Here is a 13579-nt window from a genome sequence, read left to right on the forward strand (position 1 = left end):
CCCTAGCTAAAATAACACCCCCATCCTCCAGCCTCACCCTGCATGGATTTTCATCACCACCAGAGAATTACATGATGTGTTTATTTATTGTTTGCGGCCCCAACTGGAATTCTAAATCCATTAGGGCAGGTACTTTACCTTCCTCATTCACTTCTGTAAACTTCTCATGGCTCATTATTACTACAGCTGGTTTAACAACTGCTAGAGCCTGAGCTCCGAGAATAGAAGAACCTGGCCATCTGGTTCACTATTAAATTCCCAGCATCTAGCACCACGCCAGGTACACGGTAGCAACTTAGTAAATACTTGTGGTTGAATAAATAGTGCTCATGGGAGATATTCAATCTGCTGAACGGATAAGTGCAAGGACGGAGGAGAGAATACAGGCATTCATGGATACATATGTACCCACACACACATAAGTGGACAAGTGAACAAGCAAATGCATGGATGTGTGAATGCATGAACGCAGTGTCCTCACATTCGTAAAATCAAAACCCAGAGGCCCATACCCTGAGCTGCCCATCCTGGTCTTGTTAAGCCTCGGGGTTTCCATTTCAACTTAGCCCTGGCCATTCAGAGCCGCTCTTATCCACAGCAGCGGGTGTTTCCATTGTCATCAGGGGCAACAGGCCATTTCCCCTGTGTCCTTCTACTCTGAGCCCTGGGAGCTCACCAAATTCCCAGCCCTCTTTTCTGGGGGTCTGTTGACCCTGGTGCTGGGCCCTCTTCTCATTGTCAGGCACTTTAACAGGAGCCGTCTATGGGAATTGTCGGCATTCCATTCTCCCAGAGAGTAGGATGTGAATCTGGCCCGTTTTTATTAATTGCAAATTAATGCTATGCTGGGTGTCTATTTTGGTAGACATGCTTCTCCACAGAGGACGGAATGCAACCCAGAGAAGCACATTGCTCTCATTCTTTCTGCCGACTGACTGTGTGAATATTTTTAGAAGCCGCACCCTTGTGCAGTGGCCAGATAAATAATTCCCAACGCCAGATGTGCTCTTTGCAAGTCAACATCAGGCCAGGAAGGGAAGAAGAACGAAACAAGAGTCGTGGCTCACACCACAACTGCAACGACACGTGACAAGTTTCCACCAGTAACATTTGTATAGGCTTCCTGGGCAAAGGTCCTCTACCCTTGAAATACAGAAGATGGACCCACATTTTGACAGGTACCTGCTCCTCATACTCTGCTGGCTGTTAACAGACCTTCAAGGTCAATGCCCCCCTCCACCCCTTCCACCCCCCCACCCCCATCCAGACACTGATGACATGGGATCTCTTGAACGCGGAAGCCAGCTTGCGGCCATGTGTCTGTCTGTCTGTCTTTGCTACAAGTGCCCTTTCTAAATATATTTCCAGCAAAATGCTGAGTCAGGAAGAGCTGAGCACATGCAGCCGGAAGACAGATCAACAGCAGCTGAAACACATTTTCAAAAACCTTGGAAGTGGGTGTGAGATGATGAAAAGAGAATCTGCCTGCAAGTCAAACATGTGAATTCTAATCCTGGCTGTCATCCCTTCACTGCAAAATCCAACAGTTCAGAGTACCTGCTGTGTGACAAGCTCTGTGCCACTTTCCAGGGAAACAAAGGCACAGTGACGTACTGAGGCAATCAGACTCTGTAGGCCATGATGGTTAATGCAGAAGTCAGAAAATGACCTAAAGACTCTTTCAAGCTCTAGGTTTCTCAGATCCTTTTAGGGGTCCTTGAACAAGCAGAAGGAAGGGACAGCATCAGAAAAAGGGAAAGTTATAGCTTCCCAGGTGATACAGTGGTAAAGAATCTGCCTGCCAATGCAGGAGGCTCAAGAGAAGACGGTTCAATCCCTGAGTCAGGAACATCCCCTAGGGGAGGAAATGGCAACCCACTCCAGTATTCTTGCTTGGGAAATTCTATGGAGAGAGGAGCCTGGTGGGTTACAGGCCATGGGGTTGCAGAGGGTTGGACACTGAGCACACACACACTCTTCTCACTCTCAACATATGCATTTTAGCTTGGTAAATGCCAGGAGTAGAAATTCTTAAAGACTCCTAAGGCAAAAGGACCAAAACCTCAATTTTCATAATATTTAATGCACCTGCTTTTTCCCTATATGATGGTCAGGGACCCTGGATGAAGACTGGGTCCTGGGAGCTGAGAGGCCCTACACCACTGCCCTTTTGCTTTATGTAAATGAGCCATTCTCTCAGGCCTCCTGCGCATTGTTCCCAGCACAATTGCTTTCTGAATGCTAACCATTCTTCTCCTCCATTGGGGAATTCTATGACTCCATAGGAAGCTATGTGCCTTATCACTTCTGCTACTACATCATGGGACCAGGAGGTCAAGCTGTACCACAGACCCCAATCCCTGAATGACAGGCTTGCATTCCAGGCCTTGTAAAGACTACGTCTTGTTTTGAGAGCTCTGGGAGCAGGTGGCAGGAAGAACCTGCAGAGAAAGTTGGCAGGGTGGAAGACTCAAACCCTCAGAATGTGTCCCTTGGAGCAGAACCCAGTTCTCTAGCTGTGGTCTGACCACCACGCCTCAGGCACCTTCAGTGCAGCTGACTTCCTGTTCAACCTCCTCCCGGACGACCAGCCTCATCAGCAGGTGCCTTGGATTTGAAGAGTCAAGTGCTAACAGCTTTGACTGTCTAAATTCCTCACGTTTGTCGTGGATTGTCCAGGACTAGGCACAGGACCTGACACATGGTAATGAACAGATAACCAACAATCCCCAAAGAAATGGCTTGGCATCTCTACTGGACAGATGAGGAAACTGAGGTTTAGATAAGTGAACAATTCCTCTAAAACACTGCTGTCAGTAAGGGGCAAGACTGCATTACAAAACCAGGCCATCCAACCCCAAAGCCACTGCTTTTCTTAACTCTGACTCACTGAACAGTGCTCAGATAAAGCTAAACAGAGTATCTTGTTCAGTCCTCAAGACAAGCCTGTGGGCATTACCAACTCCCTGTTTTATGGCTGAGGAAACAGGGTTAAGTGGCTCCCCCAAGGTCAAGCAGCTAGTAAACCACACAAAATGGAACTCTTTTTAACCCTGTAGCCACTGCTCCTTCAACCCACTTTACCAAAAATGGAGAAACCCTGAGATTTCACTTCCTGTTCCTAGAAAGACTAATTCGGCCAACTGTTTACTGCTTATGCTATGGACTAGAGAGAAATATGTGATCACAGTCAACCACTCACAAAAAAAAAAAAAAAAAGAGGTCACTCTGACGTGTCTTCCAGGGGCCTCTCATAGGATGATGGTGACTAATGGTTGCTGCCATGATCCACGAACAGAATCCAAACAGCAAGGCAACTCCATCCTCCCCAGTAAGGAAAGAGTCTCCCTGTGATGCACTCCCCCAAATGAGAGCAACAACTAAAGAAGGGGATGATGCAAGGTCATTCCCATGCCTGGTTTGGGGACCAGGGATGAGGCACTAACGTCACCAGCAGCCAATGAGAAGGACCCCTGGTGCCGGGAGTACCAAGGCCATTTCATAATGAAACACATGCAGCGAGCTCCCGTTTATTTTGAAACTGCATTTGCTTATTTTGCAGCCATGATCAAAAGGCCATGTGGAGTGCTCTGTGGGAGGCACTGGAACCCTGTTGGCCAGGAGAGCTTTCTCTAGCTCCGGCAGCAGCCAGCAAAAATATTCCCCTTAAAAGTCAACCCCATCACTTGCTGGTATATTCTTTTCCCAACAGCATTTCAGTTTCCCAGTTCCACAGCTGGGGTGGGGGTGCGGGTGAAGGGAGAAGTAGGAGACAGGGGGTGGGAGTGACAGAGGAATGACTGGGATAGATAATAAAATTGGGGGCCTGGGGGCAAACCCAGCAAAACGGTTCGAACTTGGGCTCAGTGGGTCAGAGAGATATGGGTTCAAACCTCCAACTCCGCTGCTTACCACTGTGTCATTTCAGGACAGTTATTTAACATCTCTGTGCCTGGGTTTCCCTATCTGTTAAATGATATAAATAACAGTCTCTATCTCACATGGTTGTTGTGAAGATTCTATTTAAGTGATATCGGGCAAATATGATGTGACATACAAATGCACTGGACTAGTGTAAGTATTTTGATGGTGATCATTACAGAGTATGAGCTTCCCAAGGGCAGGGAAGGTATTTTAAGTCCGTTCTTAGGACAATGTCTGACATGGAGTTGGAGATCCATAAATGCGCGTTGCATGAATTCAACTGAACTGAGGGCTCAAGCCTAGTGATGCTCCCTGCCCTGCCAGCCAGGGAAGGAAGTGGCTGCCTTATTCGTAGGCTGTAGCTTGGAGGAGCGTTTCACCACCACCACCACCCCACCCCCCACTGGCTACAATCCCCAGGTCTGGCACATCCATCAGTGAGGCAAGAGCTTTACCTTAATATTACAGTTGTCATCGAGCAGTATATTTTCCAGCTTCAAGTCCCGGTGGACCACACCATTCTGAAATGAGAGGACATGCAGGGAATTGAATGGGAGCAGTTGGGATGAAGGAGAAATGTGGGGGGGAGGGGAGGGGGAAGGAGGGTGAGTAAAGGGAAAAATCTCTGACAGATTAAAGTGCACCAGCGCCGGTGGTCTTCACCCCCATCCTTCGGGGGCCTCTCTCACTGTCATGAAGTGCCCCGCCAGCGACCGGCACCAGCGACAGGAGAGCATTAGTCACTTGCTGGGTGGCTAAGGGAAAAATGACTGGAATCCATTCTCCCCCAGAGCCTGTAAAACAGCGGGGGGATTCTCTGTGGGAATGTCATTCCACCGTGTGAAAGCAGTGTCGTCCCAGGCAGGGGCAGACACCGTCTGTCTGTGATGGCGATTCCCAGGGAAGAGGCAGATTTCCCTGCTGGCGGCTCAGAACGCGGGGCTCACAGACCTGGCTTGTCTATCTATCTACCTGTCTCCCCAACACTGGGTTCAACCTTTTCGGACCTAGAAAACCATGCACAAAAGTCCTGAGGATAACAGAAGCCCTTCCAAAGGTTATTTCCTAAGCAATTGGAAGGGAAGGTTCTGGAAATCCCTCTCTGCTGGGCAGAACTCAATGTGGGGTGAAGGGTGAAAGGGGGAGAGGCCAAGGAGACCAAAGCAGGCTGCTGCCATACTGCAGGACCTTTCCGTTCAAGCAAATACTGGCAAGGTTGGTTGTTGAGCCCAGGGACAAGCAGACAGCCAGTTGAACAGTGAAAAGAAATCCTTAACCAATAGGCCGCTGGTCTATACAGCAGTAACAACTGTCCAGCTCAATACTTTTTAAAACCCAACGATCTTTTAAGGGGGTGGGTGGGCAGGGAAAAAGAAGAGGAACTGAAAGAACCAGCTACTCAGACCGGGAGATGTTTTTAACATCATTCAGTATAAAAGACCTTTGCAATTGAAGCTGCCCTTTTAAGCAAACCAACTGGCTAGGAATTGTCTTTCATTCAGGATTTCTTTAGTTCAGAATCTGTATGTTCACAGCTGGTACTTTATTGCTTAGTTTCCTTTCCATTTGACAATTCCTAGTTTCTCAAAAAACACTGACTGAAGAGGATGAAAACATGTATTTCTACCGCTCTTTCTAATTCAAACCTTCAGGGATGTGTTCTGAAATCAGAAAAGGACAAAGCAGGGCTCCTGAACAAAAGATACAGATCACAAGGTGGCTGATTTTTTTAAGTATTGGGAGTAGTTTGGTTTACACGGCTGCATTCCTAGTTTTCATAAGATAGAAATCCCATTCATACACAACCGAAGTTTCACACTCTTAAATAATGAAAGTAGGATCTATGATGCTTTATGATAATGTATGATGATAAGATACAAAACACTGTACAATCTGAATCATAAGTGCCTTTTGAGTCAGCTAAGAAGTCAAATAACGTTCATGGGTTAAGGGTTTTATATTATAAATAATTAAAAGATGGTCATCCCAGAGTCACCCTCAACTAACCAGAACATGGAACAAGCCAGAAGGCCCTGTACTGCAATCATTTCAATGAAGAAACTGACTCTAGTTTGGATGCTATGCTGTATTCAAGTCACTACAGTCCTCAAAGTAAGGGACTGTTCCAGGTGTGACAGTTCTGTGGAAAAGTATGAATGGGATGAAAATCAGGACTAAAGTGATAAATAACAATTGGGTGAAGTACAGCTTGGAGTTATCTGTGTACTTCACTCCCTTCTCTAGAGGCCAAGGGTAGCTAAATTGGGGGGATTAAGAGTACATCCCATTAGTTGTGTTGCAATAAATTGTACATGTGTGTACATAACCTGGCTTCCCAGGTGGCGCTAGTGGTAAAGAACCCACCTGCCAATGCAGGAGACTTAAGGGACTCAGGTTCAATTTCTGGGTCAGGAAGATCCCCTGGAGGAGGGAATGGCAACCCACTCCAATATTCTTGCCTGGAGAATCCCATGGACAGAGGAGGCTGGTGGGCTATGGTCCATAGGGTCACAAAAGGTCAGACACAACTGAAGTGAGTTCACACACTCGCACACTCATACATAACCTATGTGGATGTAACCTATGCAAGGAAAAGAAACCAGGGCATAGAAAGGTTCAGAACCTATGGTCTACTAATTCCAGTTCTGGAATTTCTCTTAAGTTGATTATTCAAATGCTAGAAAAAAGGTTAATGTAGAAAGATGTCAATCATTATTTATAATAACCAGAAATTAGAAACAATCTAAATGTCCAACAATCACAATAATGATAGAGAATTTTTAGTAACATAGGAAACTGTTTAAATTAAAATTCTAAGTGAAAAAAACAGCAAGACAGAAATGTAAAAATGTATACAAAGTGGTGTCTGGATCGGATCCCGGAATGGAAAAATGGTCATTGGTAGGAAAACTGGTGAAATCCAAGTAAAATCTGGAGAGTTTTGTTAATCACAGTATACGAATGTGGGTGTCTCCATTTTAATGAGTGTACAACAATCCTGTAAGATGTTAGCATCAGGGTAAACTGAGCGTGGTGCGTGGGAACTCTGTACTATCTTGGAAACTCTCCCGTAAACCTAAAATTATTCAATAAGTTTTTAATAAATGTGAGGAGTAGCAGGAAGAAGATTGGAAAGAAACAAGAATGTCAACAGTGGGTGATTCCTGGATTCTGGGATTCAAGGTGGTGGTGATTTTCTTCTTTCTAGTTTATAAATTCTCTGTATTCTACAGTGACTTACAAGGGCATCACCGACTGGAGGGACACGAGTTTGCGCAAACTCCAGGAGTTGGTGATGGACAAGGAAGCCTGGCGTGCTGCAGTCCATGGGGCTGCAAAGAGTTGGACAGGACTGAGCGACTGAACTGAAGCGGTACCACAAAGAGCAGATGGCCCCTTCCTCAGATGAAGAGCATCTCGTGTTGCCATGGAAACCACGGCGGCGGGGGCGGCGGCGGCGGGGCGGCCATACCTTGTGACAGTGGTGCACTGCGGAGACGATCTGCCGGAAGAAGTGCCTGGTCTCGCGCTCGCTGAGGCGCCGCCGCTCGCTGATGTAGTCGTACAGCTCCCCTTTGCTGGCGTACTCCATGATGATCACAATCTTATCTTTGTTCTCGAACACTGCGGGGGGGACGGCGACACACAAACAGCCTGTTTACCCGACACGCTCACTCAGGAGGACAGACAGCGCGGCAGAGAGAGGCGACGACGCAGACGTCGCTGCCCCGGGGGCGGACCATCAGGCCAGCGACCTGACGAGGAGGTGGACACTGACATCACCGCTGCTGAGACTGGACGCCCCTTGCCAGTGCACGGGGAGAAGGGCAAGCGCCTCTCTTCTGCGGACCCACTCCCTTCACCAGGTTCCTTTCTCACAAGCCCCTCCCACCCCGACATCTCCCTGTTGATGGGACGATGGGGAATAACAAACACAACGACCATTTACTAATCACTGGATATGGACCAGCTACCTGGATCCCGAATGGGTGGCTGAACCTGTCACCTCTTCACTTAGAACCTTCCAGACTCTCCATCTTACTCACAACAAAACCCAAACTTCCAAATGCGGCCCTCGGGTCTGACAAGTCCTATGGGCTCTTCTTATCCCTGTTACACATCTGTGCATTTATTCTGTCTGTCCCACTAGAATGCAAAGTAGGCTTGGTCTGTTTTATTCAGAGGTATCCCAAGCATTCACGGCCTTTTGGCAAAGGGGTTCAATTAATATTTATTAAGCGAGGGGACTCAAAACTTCGTAAGTGCATTCTGGACCATTGCAGTAAACCATTACATGGTACTAAATACTTCTCTCTGCTCAACCCTGATGTTCTCTAGCAGTGATGCTTAAAGTCTGCTAGACTGACCTAGGAGTTCTGGGCAGTCAGATGCCCGTGGGGCCAGGTCAGAGGAGGCCGTGAAAGACGGGCTCTTGGTCCTCAGCTCCACCTCAGCCAAAGCCACTCCACAGATGTTTCATAAGCAGAAAGCTTGGGGCTTTCACGTATGATGTCTTTCGAAGAAGTAAAGTCGTTCAGTCGTGTCCGACTCTTTGCGACCCCATGGACTGTAGCCTACCAGGCTCCTCCCATGGAATTTTCCAGGCAAGAGTACTGGAGTGGGTTGCCATTTCCTTCTCCAGAGGATCTTCCCCACCTGGGGATTAAACCTGGGTCTCCCGCATTGTAGGCAGACACTTTACTGTCTGAACCACCAGGGAAGTCCTTTTGAGCAAGGACAAAATAATCATTGTGTTGAAATCCATCACTCCCAAAGGATATAGTATAAAAATGTTTGCAGGATACCCAAGACCCTCCTTCCCAGGTAGACACCTGCCTACCTCCCTCCATCTCATCAGCTTCTGCCACTTCCTGTCAGGCCCCCTATGCCCACTGATGCCAGACTGTTCACAGTCTCTCACTATCACTCACACACACACACACACACACACACACACACACACACACACACACACACACCACACACACAAACACACACTGCTATTTCCCACCTCCCTGCTCTTCCCTCTTTCTTTACTCCCACCTGTCTGACCTACCAGGGCCCCTCCAACTCATCAGGCAAGAATAAACTCAAATATGGCATCCACACTGCCTCCTTTCTACCTCTTACCGTACTAATGGATATTGCATCACAGCACTTTCCCACTGCGTGGATATATTTGCTGACTTACATATTTATTTCCTCTGTCTGAACTGTGAACCTGGACTTAGAGAGGTAAAAACTAGTTTTGGAACCAGACACCCCTAAGCAGATTCCTGGATCTGCCCCTTACTTGCTGACTCTGGGAGAGTTGCTTACCCTCCCTGTGCCTCACTTCAGTCAACGGGAAAATGTGAATATAACATTACGTACTTCTAGAATTTTTGGGCGGGGGGGGGTTATTGATATCAGGTATTTTAAATGCTTATAACAAGGCCTGCCTTTTCACTCAATAATAGTTACTCTTGTTGGTATCAATACTACTGGACCCCAGGGCCTAGCACTGAGCCAGACACACAGACACTCAAGTGAACCAGAATGTGCCCCAGGCTGGGCCCCCTGTCCTCCCACACCTCGTCACGGGCTGCTAGAAGCTCAGGCCCCCCCAGCTCCTTTCTGGCTCCTTCAAGTCCAGCCAGACCTCTCTGATAAAAAGAAGAGAGAAGCAGGAGGGCAGGGAGGAGGAGGAGAGAGAACAGCCAGATAAAACTGGCTGCTCCCAAGTCTCCTGGCCTCGGTGCACCCCGCAGCCTTGGCTCCTGCTGGGGATTTCAGCCTGTTGTGCACTCTTCATTAACAAAACTCTGGAAACTGGAAAACCTGTCTCAAGATGCACGGCTTAGCCCCAAAAAATGACAGAGTGACAGGCCCTGGAGAGGGCAGCGGGTTTTCTAATTTTAAAAGTTGGGGTGGCAGAGTGGGTTTTGGGGGAGGTAATTGAGGGGGAGATAGGGAAAGTACTTTGACGGGGAAATAAACACGGAGCCTCACACTTCCAGCAAGCCTGATGCATGCTTAAAGGAGGCCGAAGCCACTGATCCCTTCAGTGACCAGCAGAAGGTGTGGTCACTGGCCACATGGAGACAAAAGGCCTGTGACAATGACCAGACGTGTCCCTTTCCAACTGGCTAACTTGGTATCAAGGAGGTATAAACACAGTTCTGTTTGACATAGTTCAATGTGCCAAAGAGTTTACTAAACAGCTTCCAACAGTCAGTCCTGCTGCTCCTACCTCTAAAATAGACCCTGGTCCTGTTCACCTGTCTCATGTTCCCAGGCATCCCTTTCCTAATAATCTCCCCTAATCCTTTCACTCTTGTTCCTTTGCTGACTGTGTTTGGAGGGGCAGCTCCAAATACATGTTTCATTGAGCACTAGTCCCACAAGACATACAGAGGAATAAAGGGTTCCACGGTCAAACATCAATAAAATATTTGGAAAATGGTGATACTTGATCACCCCTGGAAAACCTGGCTTCTTTAACCCTGAGTTTTGCAGGGTGATTTGGCCATTTCAATATTCCTACTGAACTAACTAGGAGCCAGTTTGGGAAATACTGAATGAATGAGGCAAGAGCCCCACTGTTGCCGGCAGGGCTGGTGGGCAGCCGGGTGAAGAGAACTGTCCATGTGACCAGGCCTGGCTCTGGAACCCCACTCTTCAGTCCTCCAGCAGGAAGCAGCTGGAGTCTCCCAGTCAACGCCATGACTGCAACCCCGGATAAGCTGATTGCAAACATTTCTAGACTTGGAGCATCAGTGATCCATCTACATCCACTACAAGGAGGCCATGTAGTGTTATATATGAAGCTTTCTGAGCCTTTCCTAATAATAGCAGCATTTATGGAAGGCCTACTCTGTGCAGGCACTGTGCCAATATTGCATGAATTATATCACATGGCTCTGGTCTGTTCTGGGATAGAATATGACTATCCCTGTTCTACAGATGAGAAAGCCCAGGTACAGTGAGGTTAGTGACTGCCACACAGAGCAAATACAAGGCCTGAGCCCTCGAATAACTGCACACTCCACGCTCTTAGCCCCTATCCTACTATCCACATACATCAACCTCTCTGAACCTCAGTCTCTTCATCCGTAAAGAAGGCCAGGAACCTCCTCACACAGTAAGGGGGGATTCAATGAGCTCACGGGCCCTAGCCCCCAAGCACCATGCCCAAGCCCCTGCTCAGTCACCATGAGCTATTCTTGTAATTACTCTGTCTGCTTCTTAGGCAGCTCTGGCAAAACAAAACCCTAAGACTTTCCTCTCCTCCCTGGCATCACTCTTTAAAACATGCGGTGGCTGCTCCAGAATCACAGGATTTTCAAGCAGGAAGAACCTTAGAGATCAGCTATTATTTTTCCAGAATAGCCCAAGATTTATCACATATAAGAGCAAGGCCTTGGGAATTCGTCCTGAAGAATGACCGGCTTCCGCACCCCCAGCCCACGGCTGGGGTTTGCCCACTGTACGGTCTGTATCAGCCAGGTGATAGGAACACTCTCAGCCATTCTTCTGGCAAAAAAGGGCCGCTTCCCTTGGGCACTTTTACAACTGGTTATTTATAAGCCCAGAAATCTCGTCTGTGTTTATGTTATTAGTCACTAAGCAAAAGCTTATTTTCCACCAGTTGGGAAGGGTTTCCTTTCTGAAAAATGAAAGCCTGTGTCTCTTGGCCAGACAGTTTTACCCAGAAGCCTGGTGGCTCCAGAATGGTAAGGAAAACTATGGCCCTTGACAAGCCAGGCCTACCAGGAAAATTAAGCCCCTGAATAGAAGCTGAGCTCAGCTTGAGTCAGTCTGCAGTGTGGGGCCCGAGGCCATGTGGTGCAGACCCAGATTTTTAACAGAGCAACAAAACTTTACAAAGCATCCATGGGGGACAGTGGAAGAAGGCTTTATCAGGGTAAGAAGGGGAGGAGACACCAGCCATCGGAAGCAGCAGCATGAGTGAGGGGGAACCAGGAGCGTGTTAAGCAGGATCACCAGAGTGGACAAGTGCTGGGGACTAAGACAAGAGAAAGAAGGAACAGACTATGAAGAGAACACAAAGCCCTTGAATGCCCACAAGGAGCTCAGCAGACATGTGACCAAACATTGCCAAGAAAAATAAACAGATGAACAAGGGACAGGGTCGCATCTAGGATCCTGGACCCATGAAACAGTGCAGGATTTCATCACATCACCCCGAGACTTTCTCCAGACAGTGATCCCTCCTCCCCTAGAAGGCTGATCCAAAATCACTGTGCAAGGTTCAGTCGTGTCTGACTCTTTGCAACCCCATGGATGGCAGCCCACCAGGCTCCTCTGCCCATGGAATTCTCCAGGCAAGAATACTGGAGTGGGTTGCTGTTCCCTTCTCCAGGGCATCTTCCAGACCCAGGGATTGAACCTGGGTCTCCAGTATCACAAGTGGATTCTTTATGGTCTGAGCCACCAGCAAAGTTCATCATAATCACTGTGGTGAACATTTATCGAGCAATTACTCCACGCCATGGATTGTCTGAACCTTGCACAGTGATTTTGGATCAGCCTTCTAGGGGAGGAGGGATCACTGTCTGGAGAAAGTCTCGGGGTGATGTGATGAAATCCTAACAATCCTATGAGATTAATATTATTCCTACTTCATAAATAGGGGACCAGCACTCAGATCAAGAAACAATGTGTCCAGCACCCTCAACTACCCCCTATGTCTTCTTCAGTCACTAACCATCTCCCCAAGGATATGTATATAGGCCACCATCACAGATTAGTTTTGGATTTTGAGTTTTCTAAAAGTGGAATCGCAGCATGTAGTATTTTCTTTTGTGTATGGCTTCATTTGTTCAACATTTGTAAAATTAATCCATGCTGTTCTATGGAGTCAAAGACTGTCCATCCTCACTGCTGGATGAGTAGAGTACTGAGTACTGAGTACTGCTGGATGAGATGAGTATCGGTAGAGTACTCCGATTTGTGAATGGATCCATTCTGCTGGTGAGAGACATTTGGGTTGTTTCCAGGTGAGGGTCACTATGAACCAAGTCGCTATGAACATTCTTGTGTTGTCTTTTGATGCTGCTCTGTATGCATTTCTGTTGGGAAGACAACCAGTTAGGATTTGATCCCAAATGTGTGTGACTCAAAAGCGTATATTCTCGTCATGACTCCCCACCACCTTCCTCCATCATAAGTTTACCCTCCTTGCCTAATACTCAATAAAGACTCTCTTTCATTAACCAACATCACTCTCTTTTCTGAAAATACTTGTTTATCAGCTTATCTGAAGCATTTATCTCAGCATCTTGCTACATGATAAAGGGGAAACAAACATAGCATAAGACATTGTTTCTTGGAGGAGTTGCTATCTAGTTGAATAAAACTGCTTGCATGCATGCATGCTAAGTTGCTAACTTGTGTCTGACTCTTTGCAACCCTATGGACTGTAGCCCACCAAGCTCCTCCATCCATAGGACTCTCCAAGCAAGAATATTGGAGTGGATTGCCTTTCCCTTCCAGTACTTAAAATCAAGGGCTAACCTGTGAGATACAGACTTTAAGTACCTAGATGATCAGAGAGGAAGATGGGAAAGGCATTCTAAAAGGGCCTGCAGAGATTCCTAGAGAAAACAAGGGTGGAACTGAACCATCAAAAACGCCTTGCATTCTGTTTGTA

At 47.4% G+C, this 13579-nt stretch overlaps 1 protein-coding gene across 2 annotated transcripts in view; it reads right to left on the reverse strand.

Moving 5' to 3' along the window:
• Positions 1-13579, reverse strand: part of NUAK1 (NUAK family kinase 1) — a 74129-nt gene that overhangs the window by 16401 nt on the left and 44149 nt on the right. For both annotated transcript variants that reach the window (XM_065938414.1, XM_065938415.1), the window contains 2 exons: positions 7397-7548; positions 4380-4445 (listed from right to left, as the gene is read on the reverse strand). In XM_065938414.1, the coding sequence (XP_065794486.1) occupies positions 4380-4445; positions 7397-7548 (218 nt within the window). The remainder of the gene's footprint in view (positions 1-4379; positions 4446-7396; positions 7549-13579) is intronic.

The sequence above is a fragment of the Muntiacus reevesi genome, chromosome 1 (assembly GCF_963930625.1).
Source record: "Muntiacus reevesi chromosome 1, mMunRee1.1, whole genome shotgun sequence".
NCBI lineage: Eukaryota > Metazoa > Chordata > Mammalia > Artiodactyla > Cervidae > Muntiacus > Muntiacus reevesi.